A 19,998-nucleotide genomic window follows, 5' to 3' on the forward strand; every position below is an offset into this window, starting at 1 on the left:
AGGAAACAAAGAATCTTGCCCTGTCACAGGAAGAATAATGCTGACACGAGAGTTTTGCCACTATGGATGGACTTGTGGTGATGTAAAATCACTGTAGAGGTCTTATTTAAGCTTAGAGCAACAGTGTAACACCTATTTTATGCAGTTTGAAGCTTCACAATTTAGGAACGAGCAACTTGTTAGCAAGCGTGTGCTGCGGTTGACAGCATACGACGCTCTCCCCTCAAGAAAAACCAGGACAGTTACCATCTCTCTGTTATTTACCAAATGTGTGACTTTGGCCAAGTTACTTACCTGTCCTCAACATTCATTTCTTCCTCTATCAAATGCATTGTAGCAATGGTCTTTACTGGATAGAGTTTTGTAAGCATTAAATGACAAAGAGCATGCAAAGGGGCTTGGCACAGTGCCTGGCACCTAGTGTGAATTCAATACATGAGAGCTCCTTATTCCTGTAATAGAAGGTCAGCCATCCATACGTGTTCACTCTTGCTATTAATATTATGCAGTGGCACCCACTGAAAAACTGTGATGCTCCAGCCTCACTCTCTTAGATACTGAAAATAGTTCCAAGGATGAACAGTGGAGCTACGATCTATGACAGTGCCAGCTCAGTGGGGGGATGCCAGGGCTTCGGAGTAACCGTTCTAGGATGGAAGGGCATGGAGTTGTGTTATGGGTTGACTTGTGTTCTCCCAAAAATTCGTATGTTGGAGTCCTAATGCTTCCCCTAACCTCAGAAGGTAACCTTATTTGGAGATAGGGTTTTCACAGAGGTAATCAAGCTAAAATGAGTTCATTATAGCGAGCTCTAATCCAGTATGAGTGGCGTCTTTATGTAAAGGAGGAATCTGGGCACAGACACACGCACAGAGGGAGAATGCCACATGAAGATGAAAGCAGAGATCGGGGCAAGGCTTCTGCAAGCCAAAAAAACTGCCAGCCAACCACCAGAACCTAGGTCAGAGCATGGAACAGATTCGCCCTCGCAGCCCTCATAAGGAACCAACCCTGCCAGTACCTGGATCTTGGGCTTCTAGCCTCCCGAACTCTGAGACAATCCATTTCTTTAGTTTCAGCCACCTGGTTTGTGGTACCCTTTGTTATGGCAGTCCTAGCAAACTAATACCAGGCAAAATCAGGCAGTGAGCAGATTCTCCATTTAAAACAGGCTGAAAAGACCTAGAAAATATGTAACATGGCACAAATTTGACCAAATTTCTCTCTAGAACTTTAGTAAAGTCTCCTACCTCCACCCAGTGGGGTCATCACTGATTTTTCAAAAATTATGTCTAATCAAAAAAAAAAAAAAAAAAGGCTTAGCTTGAAACAGATTTGGCCAAAGTTCCTATGTCTACAGATAGACTTGGATTTTATTTTTTTTATTATTTTATTTTATTCATTTTATTTTATTTTATTTCATTTATTTTATTTATTTGAGATGGAGTCTCGCTCTGTCGCTCAGGCTGGAGTGCAGTGTCGTGATCTTGGCTCACTGCAAGCTCCACTTCCCGGGTTCACGCCAGAGACTTGGATTTTAAATACTCCCATTGTGTGTATGTGCATGTGTGTGTGGTGAGGGAAGGAGGCTTGAGCATTTGTAAAAACTTATTAGAAATGACTAAAAACTCCTTGAAAAAAATTCCTTGGCAGAGTTGGTTGTCGACCCTCATGAGAGCTGTGTTTTTTTTTTTTTCTTTTTAAACAGACGGAGTTTCGCTTTGTCGCCCAAGCTGAAGTGAAGTGGCGTGATCTCAGCTCACTGCAACCTCCGTCCCCTGGGTTCAAGCAATTCTCCTGCCTCAGCCTCCCAAGTAGCTGGGATTACAAGCATGCACCACCATGCCTGGCTAATTTTTGTATTTTTAGTAGAGATGGGGTTTCACCATGTTGGCCAGGCTGGTCTCAAACTCCTGACATCAGGTGATCCACCCACCTTGGCCTCCCAAAGTGCTAGGATTACAGGTGTGAGCCACCACACCCCGCCGCAAACTGTTATCTTAATAGGCAACAAACTCAAACCTCTGTCTGAGCAGGATATGCCTGGTTCTTCGAGATTCGTGGGGTGTGTGCATTTCCTTGGCTGAAAGCTACAATAGTTAGTAGCAGCTATGTAAAGGTATACCATCAATTTAATCTCTCATGGAGCCTGTCACTTTAAACTGGCTGTTCTGATTTTTTTAATGGAATGTCCGCTGCTTCCCTATTACAATGAAATATATAATTGGGAATAAATCTTTCGTAAAATTAAGCACACACCCTCAAAGTAAACCGTGAAGCCCTTGATCACGTTTGAGTGGCATTTCTCAAGATTTGTTACAAAGATCTTTCAACCCCATTTCCCATCCCTCAACCTCCACCCATTTCACTCAAGTCACTAAAAATTGGCATCTACAAAGAAATTCCAGAAGCCTGAGCATTTTATTAGCAAAGGGAAATCCCAACCTTTTTGGCCTCATTTTTCATGATGACAGCTCATTTTTCCATGTGGAACCACATACTAGCTGCTGCAAATATTTAAAGAGGTAAAGAAGCCACTTTTTCAAGCTACGGTCATAAAAGATACACATAATGATGATTGAGAACTCTGTGCTTGCTTAATAAGCATAAAAGTCAGTGTGTCCATTTTTAAAACTAGGATGAAAACTTTATAGTATTCTTTAAATACTCAGGTCCATGCCACGGGCACTCTCCTGGGCTCCTGAACTATTAATATTACTATTTTCTATGTCAAGGGCCATTTTTGAGACTGAGTTAACCCACTGTGCTGCAAGCTGCCTCCCCAATTGACCTTCTGACCTTTCCCCCTCTTCCCAGCCACGCTTCCGACTCCTACCTGTCCCTCAAGGCCTGCATGAAGCTCCACCTCCATAAAGCTCCCCAAATTCTCCCATTTCCAAAGATTCAGCTGTCTGAAAACCTGCAGCATTTATCACCAGGCCCTACAACTTAACAACTAGTTAGCTATATCATCTTAAAGGTACCTTGAGTATCTATATTCTATACTGCTTGTATTTTGCTCTAGTTATTTCCTATATTTTTTTTCTCCTCCCACCAAGGTTTATCAACTTTTTAAAGACAACAACCATATTTGCATTTCTCCTATATCCACTATCTAACAACTCAAGTTTAAGAACTCCCAAAATAAAGTTATAAATGTGAAGTAAAAAAGGTTATCCACCATAGAAATTCCATAATGCTGTTTAGCCTTTGTGGGTTATCTGCAGGGTCCCAAATAGATTTAAAAATCAAAACCACTGGACGATGTCACTGTCTAACCACAGCCCACAGAGTCAGGCTCATTCCCTACCAAACTCACATCTGCCTTTGACACAATGCCAGTTGTCAAGTCTTCCAGAAAGGACACTCCCATCAATCTTTACCCACGTGATGGTTCTGGGGTCACAGAGTGACCTGAAGGCCATCTATAGGAGGCCCCCTTGGGCCACTTTCGTCCTATGTTTACTCCTGGATTTTGCTCACAGGGGCCACAAAATGATCTGGCCACAGACCTCCCAGACACAGGCTGGCTGAAATGCGATCACACCAGTGGGTCACCTGTCTTCTTTATGCAAGCGCGAGAACCTGATCTGCTATTCTCTTCTTCCTACCCCCCAGAAATACAAAGAAACCTTTCTTCTTCCTTTTCCCTCACACAAAGACAAGCAGGAATATGACGCCCAATGGTTTAAAATATTTTGAGACAGACCACAAGTTTCAGGTTAAAAAAAAAATTATAATTTGGTTCATTCAACTGAATGTAAACATTTGTAAACTTGCTTTTCCTTTTAACAATACATATATACGCATGATATACATGTACGTGTATCAAAAACTTCAAAATCAAAGGCATACATTGAAAAACAAGCCTCTCTTCTCCACTCTCTCCCAGCTCAGTTTCCCTGTTCGGCAGCAGCAACTGTTACCAGATTATTCTACCCTCCAGACCCTGTAAACTTTTTGAATCCTACTTTTTATTACTGGTTGCTAATTAGAAGGAAGAAACAAATATTTACTAAGCATCTCCTGAGCACCAGGCCCTGAGATTTTTGACATTCTTTTTTTGTTTTTGTTTGTTTGTTTGTTTGTTTTGAGATGGAGTTTCACTCTTGTTGCCCAGGCCGGAGTGCAATGGCGTGATCTCTGGCTCACCACAACCTCTGCCTTCTAGGTTCAAGCGATTCTCCTGCCTCAGCCTCCCGAGTAGCTAGGATTACAGGCATGTGCCACCACACCCGGCTAATCTTGTCTTTTTAGTACAGACGGGGTTTCTCCATGTTGGTCAGAGTGGTCTCAAACTCTCAACCTCAGGTGATCCTTCCGCCTCAGCCTCCCAAAGTGCTGGGATTACAGGTGTGAGTCACCACACCCAGCCGACATTCATTTAATGCATTTAACTGTCACCCCAACCTTAGGGGCTAATATCATTTCCTCCACTTTTCTAGTGAGGAATCTGAGGTTCAGAAGAGTAAGAGACTTGCCCAGGGCCACAAACCTAGGTCCGAGTTTAAGTCGCTTTTAAAGCTACTCCCTAGATTGTTCAGTTTGTTTTTGTTTTTTGAAACAGGGCCTTGCTCTGCTACCCAGACAGGAGTGCAGTGGCGTGAACACAATTCACTGTAGCCTTGACCTCTTGGGCTTGAGCCTTCCTCCCACCTCAGCCTCCCGAGTAGCTGGAACCATAGGTGTGCCCCACCATAGGCGGCTAAATTTTTAATTGTTTTGTGGAGATGGGGTTTTACCATGTTTGCCCAGGCTGCTCTTGAATTCCTGGACTCAAGGAATCCTCCTGCCTCAGCCTCCCAAAGTGTTGGGATTACAGGAGTGAGCCACCGTGCCAGCAGATTGCCTGGTTTCTTAAAATAGACTTTCCACCCAAAATTCCTCTTTCAGGAAACATGGGCTCTTGAATCAGACTGCCTTAGTGCAAAAACTTGTTCTAGAACTTAAAGTTCTAAGAACCCAGACAAATGACCGCATGTCCCTAAGGCCTCAGTTTCTTCGTCTGTAAAATGAGCTTAATAGTAATACCCACCACATAAGATTTGTGGCAAGATTAAATGAATTTTACGTGAAAAGCTTAGTATAGCTCCTGACATTTGGTTAATACTTCCTAATGATTAATTATTATTAGCATTATTATCATATGGTTGATTAACAAACTGGGCTTTGAAATGTTTTTGTTGTTGTTGTCATTTTTTATTCCCTCCATTTAGCTGTACAGTTCTGTGCTTGAGGAAGCAATTTGGATGTGGAGAGCCATTTGAAATTGTTGGGGTCCATTATACCAATTTCCTCCTCCCCAGGCTTTCCTCCCCCAGGTCTGCTTCTCAACATTTCTTCTCTTAGCACTAACTGCCAAAATCATAGCCTTTTCTGCTGCCAAATCCCAGAGCTTTTACTAGTGTTATTACAGTGGATTTTTTTAAATCATGGAAATATTTCAGTTTTTCTAACTAGATTCCAGCAACACCCTCCCTACTGCCACCAGTTTTTGATTTTTAAACCAAAAGTTTATGTGCCTATCATTCCTCTGGGCCCCTGTTCATATATATGGAAGTCTAGACTGATGAAATTTTGCTAAAAATAATCTTAACCTATGCAAATGAAAGCTACCTAGATTCCCTTGTAATAGAAAAAGACATTTGTTAACCTGGTCACATAATTTAGAAACCCCTATCTGCTGAATTGGGCAACATTTTCCATTTAATTGCCTTTTTCTCCTTAGCCGAAAGCCATGGGAGGCATGCAGGCTACATAACATACAGCCAGCAGATGATGAGGTTGAAGGAGGTTTCTCGGAAGTCGGATGACCAGGACTTTCACTCTGGCCAACAGCTAGTTTTATGTCTTTGTCAAAGTCTCTTTGAACTCTATGAGTTTTATTTAATTTACCTAAAGGATAAGAAGGTGAGATCAACCTTCTTCATAACGCTTCCCAGTTCTTTCTTTAAGTGGGTCGGTATTTTACCATCATCCCATAAGCATCTCATCTAGCCTGGGTTTTATCAGGGCAGTAAGTTACATGTCATGATGCGGCCTCAGGAGATAAGCTTCAGCCAGAAGTAGGTATGCAAGTTACATATTAGCCATAAAAGACACAGCCTCCATTTATTGCAAAAATGCAGCTGTGCCAAGCTGTCAAAATATAATTCATGGCAAAGCAATAAAATTCAGGTTCATCTTTAATTACCTCGTCTGAAATGATAGCTGAACAAGCCCATTTTGAGAGTGACATACCTTGGCTTCCATCTAATTCCTTTCCATTAATTTCTCCCATTCCACAGCTCTGCTCAAAGCATCTGGAATGCAGCTAGTACAAGACTGGGATCATAGAAGGGTGTATGGGGTGACCTTCTAAAAAAATATTATCGTGTACAACCCCTCTGCTATGTTTTTCTCCCTTTTCTCCTTGGGGAGACTTTGTTTCATAACTCTGACATCATAACTGGTTCCTCCAATCCAGAGTCTTTTATGGATTGGATGGATAACAAATGAGGAAGGGCCCCTGGAATTCAGGGGGAGGAAAGGTACAGGCAGCAATAGATACCATTTTACCACAAAAGCCTTAACAGAGAGTTGAACACGTTTCCTAAAGCCAAAGATGAACCATGCTAATATGTCATTCCTGAACCACCCTCATGAGAGAGACTAGCTTCTTCTAAAAACGACATTCAGAATCAGGATTTCTGGCAACTTTAGAAATGTTGAGATTTTACTGTTTCTTTTTTTTTTTTTTTTTTTTTTTTTTTTTTTTTTTTGAGATGGAGTCTTGCTCTGTCTCCCAGGCTGGAGTGCAATGGCGCGATCTCGGCTCACTGCAAGCTCCGCCTCCCGGGTTCATGCCATTCTCCTGCCTCAGCCTCCCGAGTAGCTGGGACTACAGGCGCCTGCCAACACGTCCGGCTAATTTTTTGTATTTTTAGTAGAGATGGGGTTTCACTGTGTTAGCCAGGATGGTCTCGATCTCCTGACCTCGTGATCCGCCCGCCTCGGCCTCCCAAAGTGCTGGGATTACAGGCTTGAGCCACCGCGCCCGGCCGAGATTTTACTGTTTCTTCCTTTGAAGATGTTTAATGTGACGGTTCCTTTCTCTACAAGGCACAGATGCCCAAAATTAAAAAAAAACACACACACATTATTTTTGAAAGCTATGCACACAAACAGCAAGGAACCTAGAGCATGCCATCCACAGAAGCTACCCTGAGCTGGGGCCAAGAGCACTTGAGTGTCTGTAGTTTATTAACCCAGCAGCGCCTTATCAAGGTGGGGAGGAGCGTTTCTGCAGCTCCGTGGAGAAGAAGGAACAGCCAGACTGTGAGTCACCGCATACTCACGTCACTCTTCCTGAACTTCGCTTTCAAGCTCTTCATGTTTAGTCCATTCAGCCTTCCAAAGCTCTGGAGAAGACTTTTCAACATCTAAGCAGAGAAAAAAAGGACACATGTAGGTTTCCAAATAAGGTATTCTCTCCTGATTGGATTACAATTTGGGCCATGGGAAGGAGACAGAGCAGAGTTGGGTTGGGAAGGTGGTCAGTTAACAGCTGAGGAGTGGTAAATAACATTTCCACTTACGATATACTCCCTAGAAGCTTCTGACATTTTCAAATTAACCAAAACTTTAATATTTTCCTTCTTATTAATATTTATTTTAATTGACAAATAAAAATTGCATATACTTTTATGGTGCACAACATGACTTTTGAAATATGCATATATTGTAGAATGGCTAAATTGAGCTAATTAACATATGCATTGCCTCACATACTTATTATTTCACTGTGATGAGAACACTCCAAATCTACTCTCAGGAATTTTTCAAGTATACAATACACTAACTATAGTTACCATGTTGTACAATAGATCTCTTCATCTATTCCTCCTAACTGAAACGCTACATCCTTTGACCAACATCTCCCCATCCACCTCCCCAACCCCTCACTCCCACACCCCCACCCCTGCTCCTGGTAACTACCATTCTATTCTCTGCTTCTCTGAACTGGACCTTCTTAGATTTCTGTATCAGTGAGCCCTCAAACATTAAAAGTAGAGCAAGTCTGAGTTAACTGCTTAACTGTCACTGTACAAAATGCTGTATCTCTATGTTCAAGTCATTCCTCAACGTATCTTCTGTGCTGCAATCATGCCATCTACCTCCTTGTGAAAAGTGATGAGGAAAACAGTTCATATTCCAGATGCCACTCATTCCCCATTTATTTTTCTCAGTGTTTGTTCCCGTCTCCCCTCCCCAGAATGCACAGGGCAGTTAGTGAAAAATGCCAGGAACAACAAAACCTCCCTCATCAAATAGCTCATTCCTCAGGGGGCCTCTCCAAACAATGCAAGACTCTCAGGGTCCTGTGGGACTCAGCAATTCTGAGTTGAGCTGAATCTTAAGCAATCACTTCATTTAAGATGGGTCTGTGGTCCCCTGGAAATTGAATGTAATTATCTTTTAGCAAGTATACATTTACCCCTTTCAGGGAGGAAGGTTCTGAGTTTTCACTGGATTCTACAAGGTAGTTGCCACCCTTCAAAAGTCAAAATTGCTCGTCTAGTCTAAGTGCCTCATTTCGAAGAAGTAGCAACAGAGCCTCAGACAAGTTTAGAAACTTGCCTGAGTCACAAAGCCTATTCATGATGAGATTCAGAACCAGACCCTAAGGACTAACTAGTGGCTGAATGTTTTCACTGCCCTATATAGTTTTTTTTTTTAATTTCAATAGTTTTGGGGGTACAGGTAGTTTTTTGATACATGAATTCCTTAGCAATGAATTCTGAGATTTTAATGCAACCGATATGTTCTCTTTTATCCCTCACCTCTCTCCTAACCTCCCCTACCCCTAGTCCTGATGGTCCATTATATCACTCTGTATGTTTTTGCATCCTTATAGCTTAGTTCCCACTTACAAGTGAGAACATACGATATTTGGTTTTCCATTCCTGAGTTACTTCACTTGAAATAACAGCCTCCAGTTCCATCCAGCACTGCCCTATACAGTTTTACAACTAAAACCAAAAAGCCAAATCCTGTGCTAAAACATGTATAGAATTTATCTTTTTTTTTTTCCTTTTTTGTGGAGAATGGGGTCTCACTATATTGCCCAGGCAGGTCACGAACTCCTGGGCTCAAGCTATCCTCCAGCCTCTCCCTCCCTAAGAGCTGGGATTACAGGCATGAGCCACTGTGCCCGGCAAACATGTACTGACTCTACCTTTTTCATTAAATTTGGAAATGTACAAAATATGTAAATTTCACATGTAACTAAAAAAAATGAAAATACACTTAGGTCAAAAAGGCAAGATAATCTATATGAAAGTTTCCATCACATAGTAAGTGCTCAATAAATGTCACGTCAAGCCCACTGCAAGTGAGAACAGGTGACCTTTAACAGCACCAACACAGAGGAGAACTGAGGAACGGCAGGCACACATTTACCACAGTTAACCACTGTTTTCAGAAGCCTTGCCAGGTCATCTCACATTCCCTGACATCCTTATTATTCTGAACAAAACTGACTTGAGAAGATGGGTGGGGAGTGTGAGCCACTGAATGCCATACTCATCCTTCTTCATGCGCTTGTTGCTACCTCCAGAAGTCACCCAGTGACTCTCTGGCTTCCAATGTGTCTACTTTCATTCTTGCTGCTGCCATTGATTAGGGCCCTTGGATAAATGGTGTGAAAATCCAGTCATCATGAAGCACTTTGATGGCATGAATCTGGAGGCCTCATTGTGACTGCAGCCTCTCCATGGCCCCTTTCAATCTTCCCAGCCTCAGCAGGAGTGACAGATGCATGTTGCCTTGGAAACGACACACACCATAATTATACATTGTTAACTGCCAAGCATTTAATCACAGCAAAGCCTGGGCTGGTACCTGAATGGCGAGTGCAAATTCCAGGGCAGTGTTTCTCAAAGTCAGCCCCTAGTTAATCCACATCAGACGGACCTGGGGACTAAATGCAACCTTTTAGCCCCTGTCCTATTAAAACTGAATCTCAAGGGGTAGAGCCCAGGAACTTCCTTGGTTGACTCTTTTGCACACTGAAGTTAGAGAACCTAGAACTGATGTAGGCAGAACAGGAACACACTTGTCAGAGTTGGGCTGGTGCATAAACCAAAGTTGGGTTGTTTTATTCATGTCAAAACAGAATCACCTTTTGAGGAATCAAAGTAGAAATAATGATAAACAGATATTCCCAAACTGTCGCTGGCTGGCCCAGGGTTTCTACACCAACTGTTGCTAGAAAGTGGAACTCGTCCTTCGAATTTAATTCCTTCTCCCTTCTTGTGGAAGTACTAATCACCAAGGAAACAGGACAAATCAGTCCAGCAGGAAAGGGAGAAAAGAGAGGCCACATATTGGATAACCCAAAACTGTGCAGTTCCCCACAGCAGAGAACTCAAAGCATTCCTTCGTTCACATATTCAGAGAGCACAAAGTCTTAGGCAACAGTGGGTAAGATTTTTGTTTGAAGTCATGGGGGTTTCGTGGGTGTTGTGTTAGTTTTTCTGTGTATTTGTCTTTGGCTTTTCTTTTTTTTTAAGCATACAGTGAAAAGTATACAAACTCTTATTTGAAGAGGATTAAATAAATAAAGTAATAATTCCAAAAGTTCCCAAGGGAAGGGGTTAACCGCCAAACTGAGTGTCTTCCTGGAGTCCATGGCTTTGGGTGTGTGAGAGCTGGGTGGCCCATGGGCATAACTCCACAATGATAAAGATAAGTGTCAAAGGAAAAGAAGTTCTGGAAATCCACACAATGGTAACTCTAGAAGCATGAACTGTAGCTGGGGTAAAGTTATTAATAGATCACTGCTTTCCTGGTATTCATGAAAGGATCTAACACCTGGAAGCCATGGCTGGCAGAAAGTAATGTGGCCCCTGGAATAACGCCAGGTGCCAGCTGTCTCAGCATCTCCTCTTCCTCAAGATGAATCATGAGTAAATGGACTCGCCTTCCTTGGGCCAACTGGGATCTTACAGTCTCATTTTCAATCCCAAACTTCCAAAGCCCAGGCTGAGCTACAGCCTGTGTTGAGTAAAGTGACATCTATCAGTTTAGCAAGGCCACACTAAAGGCAGTCCTTGGAAAAGTCATTAAATCAGGATGCTTACTTCAAAAGAAATACAGCAAAGCTGAATTAGCTGCACAGCAGCCTAATTCGAGTATGTACCAAAAAGGATCACGCATCTATGGAAAAAGCTCTCTGAACTAAGTTCTCCCATTTCAAACAGAATAAAGCACACCTACCCACTGAGCAGAAATATTAGTCAGTTTATTACCCATTTAATTCAAAATAAGTCCCTGAAATATGGCATCCATCACTGGCCATGAATCATCACTGGCCACCACTCATCACTGGCCACCAATCATCACTGGCCACCACTCATCACAGAATGGATGTCACGTTGATAAATGAGGATGGAGCAAAGCAGAGATGTACATGCTTGTTTCCATCTCATTTGAAAGACTGGATGCAACTTTGTTTATTTATTAATTCATTTTCCCTTTAAAAAAATAATTTAACTCCCAATCCTAGCCTGAATTTTAAAACCTTGATATTAGCCTATACAGCTTTATCACAAACAAAGAAAGTTAAACTTCTTTGAGTATCAAAAGAAAAAAAAACCCTTACAATGGATATGGGGTTTTCTTTTGGGTGTAATGAAAATGTTCTAAGATTTACTGCTGTAATGGTTGCACAACCTGTGAACGTACTAAAAACCATTCATTTGTACACTTTCAGGAGGTGAAGTGAATGGTATATGAATGATATCTCAACAAAACTGTTATTTTTTAAAAAAGCTTAATAATCTCTATTACGTTCTCCAGTCTTTAGGATTAAGAAAATTCCAGGTTAGCCAGGTACGGTGGCTCACGCCGATAATCCTAGCACTTTGGGAGGCCGAGGTGGGTGGATCACTTGAGGTTGGAAGTTCGAGACCAGCCTGACCAACATGGTGAAACCCTGTCTCTACTAAAAATACAAAATTAGCCGGGCGTGTTGGCACATGCCTGTAATCCCAGATACTGCGGAGGCTGAGGCAGGAGAATCACTTGGGCCCAGGAGGCGGAGGTTGTGGTGAGCCAAGATCGTGCCACTGCACTCCAGCCTAGGCAACAAGAGCGAAACTCCATCTCAAAAAAAAAAAAAAGAAAGAAAATTCCAGGTTAGAAACCCCTAGACTGATGAAAAAAGAAATGCAGCCAGGCGGGCACAGCACCTCACGTCTGTAATCCCAACATTTTGGGAGGCTGAGGTGGAAAGACTGCTTGAGACCAAGCATTCAAGACCAGCCTGGGCACCACAGCGAGACCTTGTCTCTACAAAAAAAAAAAATGTTTTTAATTAGCCGGGGGTGGTGGCACATGCCCGTAGTCCTAGCTACTCAGGAGGATGAGGTGGAAGGGTCACTTGGGCCTGGGAGTTCAAGGCTACAGTGAGCCATGATCATGCCACTGCACTTCAGCCTAGATGAAAGAGTGAGACCCTGTCTCAAAAAATAATAATAATAATATTCCATCACGGAATATGGGAATACATCTATGGAATTCTCAGCCAAGAATCAAACCAGAACACTAACTAACATGTGCCCCTAAATAAACTTCAGGACATTTTCTTCCAAGTTAAAAAGGACATCAGACTTAAAATCCATACCACAGACCAAGTGCTGAACAAGCACAAGAAACTAAAATACACTCCTTCTCTCCTTGTCAGCATCTACCTCTTCTCACTCAAGTGCTTGAGTATTTCTTCAGACAATAATCTCTCTGCAACAAAAATGGAATTTTAACCAAAGCTGTATAAACATTCAATTCTCTCAATCCAGCAAAACAAATACATTCTGTCAAAGATCTCTCCAGAACAACCTTCCCAGTGAAGGCACCTTAACAACACAGCACCTCACGCCATCCAAACTCCTCCCAGTGGGTGGAAGCTGCTTCAACCTCTGCCTCTCAGACAGGGCTGTGCTATGAGTTATGTTGCTGCTTCTGGAAGAACATAAAAATGGGAAGCAGGGCCCAACGGGTACTGTTCCCTCTTGCCCAATTTACTTTACAGCAGATTTGTACTGTTCTAGAAAGACAGAATTTTAAATACATACAAACACTCAGCTTATGTGAGTAGGCCCAGAGGACTCCAAACTGACTGAGGATATGAATAAAGAATGATTTAAAAATCATCTTATAAGTAGGTGTTAAATACTGTAGAAATTCAAAGAGTGAGAATCTTGAAGTGCTAGAAAAAAATCAGAGAAGTCTTCCTAAATGGGAGCGGGGTTTTAACTGAACTTAAAGGAAACACAGGATTTGGACAGGTGAAGGAGGAAAGGGCATTTTGTCCATTTCTCTCACAAGATAGGGGACTCCTTTCTTAGACTTTCCAGGTAAAGGTCTGACACCTGTTCAATCTCCCCAAGTGGTCCCATAAGCTATGGTGTGAATGTGTCCTCCAGAAGTTCATGTGCTGGAAACTTAATTGCCAGTGTAACAGTATTAAGGGATGAGGACTTTAAGAGTGATTGGGTCATGAGGGTTCTACCCTTCTGAATGGATTCATGCTTTATTACAGGAGTGAGTTCTTGCCAGAGCCCGTTATTATAAAAGTGAGCTAGGCTTGCTCTTGTGGTCTCTTTCGCATCCACCTTATGCCACCGGATGTCCCTTGCTAGGGACCAGCACCATGTCCTTGGGCTTCCCAAACTCCAGAACTATGAACCCAATAAGCTTCTTTTCTCTGTAAATTACCTAGTCTGTGGTATTCTGTTATAGCAACAGAAAATGGACTAAGACAGTACGGGTGGTAGGAATCATTGCATAGTTCTCTGCAAAGAAAGATCCTCCCCCAGTCTGACTCCTTTGGACCCTGGATGTGAGTGAGGGAATTCAAGAACCCTGTTACCAGTTTTAAGCCGATTTGAAAATTTACATCTCAGACTACCTACTTACTTTGGAATAGAGCCCTGGCCATTGGCATATAATCAATAAATGTTTTACAGGTGAACACGCAGAGCAAAGATATAGGATAAAGTGCTTGGATAGGACTTTAGACCTCACCTCTGACCTCAGCAAGGCTCTCGTGGATCCCAAGTGTACTAAGGAGGGTGAGCTCTCTGACACGGGTTAGCGTCATTGGGATATTTGTACAAACGCAACATAGTAATTTGGTTTCACCGTGTACAAGAGAAAAGCATTAAGGTTTTTAAAAACCCAGCTCATTTGGCCTGTGAAATCTTACCAGGATGCCCCTGCTTTTTCCTTCCCACCTGCCCCCTTCCCTCTCATTACTGCTGTCCTCGTGTAGCATCCCCCCAGTCACGTGCTAAGCCTACCTGAAGATGCTGACCATTTTCAATAATGCAACGTTAGGGTCAGAGGAGAGCAAGGATCATCAGCTAGTACCCTGGAGGCAAATTCTTAGGACAGAGATTTTCTCAGCCTGATTCTAGAACTATGGGGCAAGCCAGGGATTTCCCCCCACAAATCAACATGCCTGCTGTGTTATTCCATGTGAGACCTTATTCCCCTTCTAGTCAGGGAGCTCCTCAAGACAGAAAACGTCCATCCTAGCAGGGTCAGGGTTTCACCTCTGGCCTCAGTAAAGCTCTCTTCATAGTCAACACTTAATGAAACTTTGCACTGCCTGAATGAATCAATGATGAATGAATGAATGAGCACTACGGTTACGTTGGAAACACAGACATACCACAGTCATTTTAGCCCAAGGTGCAAATTTTCAAAGGATTCAACTGAAAACTGGTAACAGGGCTCTTACTCACATCCAGGTCTAAAAGGGTCAGAATGTGTGTGGATTGTGGGAGGGTCTTCCTTTAGAGAGAGCTATGCAATAATTCCTACCACACCTACTCAACCTCATGAGAGGCTTCCAGGACTGAAGAGGTTGGACAGGTGTCTGATCCACACCTGAAAAATCTAAAATGGAGAGAAACTGGCCTATGCTCCAAGGATGGAAATGAAGGAGAGCTTGCTGTTGTGTTGTTATGCGTGTCAGCCTGAATGCTGGAGTTTATTTGTGCATTAATACGTGTTTCCTATGGACCATATGTAGGCAACTCACAATAGAGGGAAATAGTGGTGTTAGATTCTGTGTAATAGGGTAGATTGGAAGGACAAAGAGGGCAGAGGGAAGTGGATTCCCTGATGGAGAAGCAACAAACTAGAGGCAATCACATGACATTCATCAAGGGACTTGCAGAAGAGGGGTCTGCAGTGATGGTCCAGGAATGGAGTGAGAAGAGGGGATCTCCAAGGGGCCCGTCTGCTGGTGTGCCAGGGCTGCCACAGCAAAGTACCACAGACTGGGTAGTTTAAACAACACAAAATAAAGCCCAAGATCCAGGTGTCAACAGGGTCGGTTTCCTTCTGAGGCCTTTCTTCATGGCCTATAGATGGATGTCTTCGCCCTGTGTTTTCACATGGTCTTCTGTGTGTGTCTGCATCCTAATCGCTTCATCTTATGAGGAAACCAGTCACACTGGATTAGAGTGCACCCATATGACCTTATTTTACCTTAATTACCCCTGCAAAGGTCCTATCTCCAAATACAGGTACATTCTGAGAAACTGGGGGTTAGGACTTCAACATAGAAATGGGGTGGAGGGGCCGGGCGCGGTGGCTCACGCTTGTAATCCCAGCACTTTGGGAGGCCGAGGCGGGCGGATCACGAGGTCAGGAGATCGAGACCACGGTGAAACCCCGTCTCTACTAAAAAATACAAAAAATTAGCCGGGCGCGGTGGCGGGCGCCTGTAGTCCCAGCTACTCGGAGGCTGAGGCAGGAGAATGGCGTGAAGCCGGGAGGCGGAGCTTGCAGTGAGCCGAGATTGCGCCACTGCACTCCAGCCCGGGCGACAGAGCGAGACTCTGTCTCAAAAAAAAAAAAAAAAAAAAAAAAAAAAAAGAAATGGGGTGGAGGGGCACAGTTCAGTCCATAACATTCCCAGAAATAGCCCAGAATTAAGAGTAAAACAAATATCTGTCAAACTCAGAACATGGCACTATCATGCTATAGTACCAGTCAAATAAGAATTTTCAGCCGGATGTGGTGGCGGGCACCTGTAATCCCAGCTACTCAGGAGGCTGAGGCATGTGGATTGCTTAAACCTGGGAAGTGGAGGTTGCAGTGAGTGGAGATGATGCCACTGCACTCCAGGCAGGGTGACAGAGTGAGACTCTGGCTCAAAAAAAAAAAAAGAACTTTTTTATCCCTCTAACTTCTTATCTTCCCCTGCCCTACCCCCAGTTTTATCAAAGAGCAATCCCTAGAGGGATTTCAAACCGTGATAGGAAGATGCAGGAGGCAGGGTAGCAGGGTGAAGTGGGACAAAGAGAAAAGGGAGAGCTATTTAACTTTAAATCAAATTTCAACTTTTTATTATTATTAGATTGGTGCAAAAGTAATTGCAGTTTTTGTCATTAAAATAACAAAAACCACGATTACTTTTGCACCAACCTAATATTTGACATTGAGGACTCTAAATTCTGAATTAAGAGTATTTAACAGTTGAAACTGACTGCAGAACTTTTTAAAAAATCTAAGAATAATCAGAAAAGTCAGAGGCTGGGCGCAGTGGCTCATGCCTATAATCCCAGCACTTTGGGAGGCCAAGGTGGGAAGATCGCTTGAGCCTGAGACCAGCCTGGGCAACATAGTGAGGTCCCCATCTCTACAAAAATAAAAGTAAATTCGCTGGGTACGGTGGCGAGCACCTGTAGGCCCAGATACATGGGAGGCTGAGGCAACTGGATCACTTGAACCCAGGAGTTTGAGGCTATAGGGAGCTATGACTGTCACTACACTCCAGCCTGGGAGACAGAGCGAGACCCCATTTAAAAAAAAAAAAAATGGCCAGGTGTGGTGGCTCACGCCTGTAATCTCAACACTTTGGAAGGGCAAGGCGGGTGGATCACTTGAGGTCAGAAGTTCGAGACCAGCCTGGCCAACTTGGCAAAACCTCATCTCTACTAAAAATACAAAAACGAGCCGGGCGTTGCGGTACGCACCCATAATCCCAGCTACTAGGGAGGCTGAGGCAAAGAATCACTTGAATCCAGGAGACAAAGGTTGCTGTGAGCTGAGATCGTGCTACTGCACTCCATCCTGGGTGACAGAGTGAAACTGTGTCTCAAAAAAAAAAAAATAGAAATGTCATAGATTTCATCCAGAGACAAGGAATATACTAACCTCACGAAATAACTTTCAGACAGGGGGATACAAAACAAAGCTGCTTTATGATTACTATCTTATAAATCTTATTTATTCAGCAAACCAAATACGTTATGAATGAATAAACAAATAAACTTTCTTTTATGAATTAGCAAAGGTACAGGTTTGTTAAAAGATTGCCCAGATAAAGTTGGGGGGGGAAGACATAACAATAATGTCATCTTGGCAATGAATCCTTTCTAAAATACTTTAAAATCTCAGATTCTTTTCCAAGAAAACAAATGAGCACATTCTTTTTAAACCATAAATGTCATTTAGATACTGTATCATAATGATCACGTAGTAAAACTCTTTTGAGACCACTCATCTCCTATATTCACAACTTGCCTTTATCCAGTAGATGACATTTCTCTTGGAAGCCAAATATATCATTCTTCTTTGAGAATAAAACCTGCCATCAACCAGGATTGATCTTAGTCTATGAATCAGCCAGAGCCAGCGGCACTGACTGACACAAAATTGGCTGTGGTTCTGGCAGCACTACTTTCTGGTCTGTCAAATCCGCGTCTCACATGCTCCAATAAGCCTACCAAAGAAAAGTCCCAAGGTTACCTCCTGCCTTAAATCCATCCAATTTAAAAAGCATGGCTTAATCAAAACAAGCTACCTCTGGAATATAAAAATCACTCTAGGACTAAGAAACTCCATGCAATTATCCCTTAAATCGAGGTTATTTTTAAGATGATCTCTAAAATGCTTGTCCTGTTCTGTGTTACTTATCTTTTGACATTCATTACAATACCACCTTCTAAACACACCACCGTGTTCACCTCTGAAGAGAAAAACCACCTTACACAGTGCCCAGCAACTGACCCCAAGTGACCGTGTATGGGTAAGCCCCTTCATGTCTTCTTCCAAAGTCCATTCCTTCAGTTTCACCTATCTTGAAACCCAAAAGAGCCCATCAAGTTTAAACATAGAGATCCAATCCTCAAACATTATTGGTGAAAATGTAAAATGGTATAGTCATTGTGAAATGCAGTGTGACAATTTCTTACAGTTAAATATACATTTACCACATGACTCAGCAATGCTATTCCCATCTATGAGAGAAATGAAAACATATGTCCACACAAAGACTGAATATTTATAGAAGTAGCATTTGTAACTGTGGAAAAAGTAAAACAACAGAAATGTCTGTCAACTAGGTAAGTAATCTGTGGCAATTCCATATAATGGAATACTACGCAGCAATAAAAAGGAATAGCACACTGATCCATGGTGAAGCATGGATGAAGCTCAAACACAGTTTGCTAAGTGAAAGTCAGACAGAAAAGACCACACTTTATACGATTCCATTCCTTTTTTCCTTTCTTCTTTTTTTTTTTTTTCTTTTTCTTAAGAGACAGAGTCTTTCTCTGTTGCCCAGGCTGGAGTGCAGTGGCACCATCATAGCTCTCTGCAGCCTCAAACTCCTGGGCTCAAATGATCCTCCCACCTCAGCCTCCTGAGTAGCTGGGACTACAGGTGTGCATCACCACACCCAGCTAATTTTTGTATTTCTTGTAGAAACAGAGTCTCGCTGTGTTGCCCAGGCTGGTCTTGCACTGCTGGCCTCAAACGTTCCTCTGGCCTGTGCCTCCCAAAGTGCTGGGATTAGAGGCATGAGCCACCACGCCTGGCCAGGATTCTATTTCTAAGACATGTCTAGAAAAGGTAAATTTATAAAGACAAAAAGTAGATTGGTGGTTGTCCAGGGCTGGGAACGCTAACAGGAAGTAATTGCAAATGCCATAAAGGATCTTTCTGGGGTGAGGGAAATGTTCTAAAACTAGATGGTGGTGATGACAGCAAAATTCTGTTAATTTACTAAAAGTCATTGAACTGTATACTAAAATTAGTGAATTTTACAGAAAGTAAGTTCTATCTCAGTGAAGTTGTTCTTAAAAAGATCCAATGGCCTGGGCGCGGGTGGCTCACGCCTATAATCCCAGCACTTTGGGAGGCGGGGGGGGGGGGGGGTGGATCACGAGGTCAAGAGATCGAGACCATCCTGGCCAACATGGTGAAACCCCATCTCTACTAAAAATACAAAAATTAGCTGGGTGTGGTGGTGCACGCCTGTAGTCCCAGCTACTTGGGAAGCTGAGGCAGGAGAATCACTTTAACTCAGGAGGTGGAGGTTGCAGTGAGCTGAGACCACGCCACTGGACTCAGGCCTGGTGACAAAGCGAGACTCAGTCTCAAAAAAAAAAAAAAAAAAGATCCAATGAAGTCTGAGCATGGTGGCTCAAGCTGTAATCCTAGCACTTTGGAAGCCCGAGGCGGGTGGATCACCTGAAGTCAGGAGTTCAAGACCAGCCTGGTCAACATGGCGAAACCCCGTCTCTACTGAAAAATACAAAAATTAGCCAGGCATAGTACTGGACGCCTGTAATCCCAGCTACTACTCGGGAGGCTGAAGCAGGAGAATCGCTTGAATCTGGGAGGCGGAGGTTGCAATGAGGTGAGATCGCGCCACTGCACTACAGCCTGGGCAACAGAAGGAGACTCTGCCTCAAAAAAAAAAAAAAAAAAGATCCGATGCAAAAAGCAAAAGGGAGGCCCATATACAAAGGAATTGGTTATGAAAAATATCTTTAGAGTAAGTAAGAGAAGAGGTTCTATTCATGGTTGTATTTAATCCCTGTTGTTAACCTAGAAAGAATGAATTGCCAAAAGTTGGCTTACTACATATTCATTGGTTCTTTGACTCAGTTTCAAAATAGGGAAACTTGGACTCTCACATTCTGGAATGTTGGA

At 42.8% G+C, this 19,998-nt stretch overlaps 1 protein-coding gene across 6 annotated transcripts in view; it reads right to left on the reverse strand.

Annotated features, from left to right (window-relative positions):
* Positions 1–19,998, reverse strand: part of RAI14 (retinoic acid induced 14) — a 179,524-nt gene that overhangs the window by 140,222 nt on the left and 19,304 nt on the right. For 2 of the 6 annotated variants that reach the window (XM_055246705.2, XM_055246698.2), the window contains exon 2: positions 7,338–7,421. In XM_055246705.2, the coding sequence (XP_055102680.1) occupies positions 7,338–7,421 (84 nt within the window). Of the gene's footprint in view, positions 1–6,240; positions 6,405–7,337; positions 7,422–8,476; positions 8,495–9,522; positions 9,756–19,998 lie in introns of those variants that run through there. The other 4 variants (XM_055246700.2, XM_055246699.2, XM_055246701.2 and 1 more) reach the window with 4 other exon arrangements.

The sequence above is a fragment of the Symphalangus syndactylus genome, chromosome 16, assembly GCF_028878055.3.
Source record: "Symphalangus syndactylus isolate Jambi chromosome 16, NHGRI_mSymSyn1-v2.1_pri, whole genome shotgun sequence".
Classification (NCBI taxonomy): Eukaryota; Metazoa; Chordata; class Mammalia; order Primates; family Hylobatidae; genus Symphalangus; species Symphalangus syndactylus.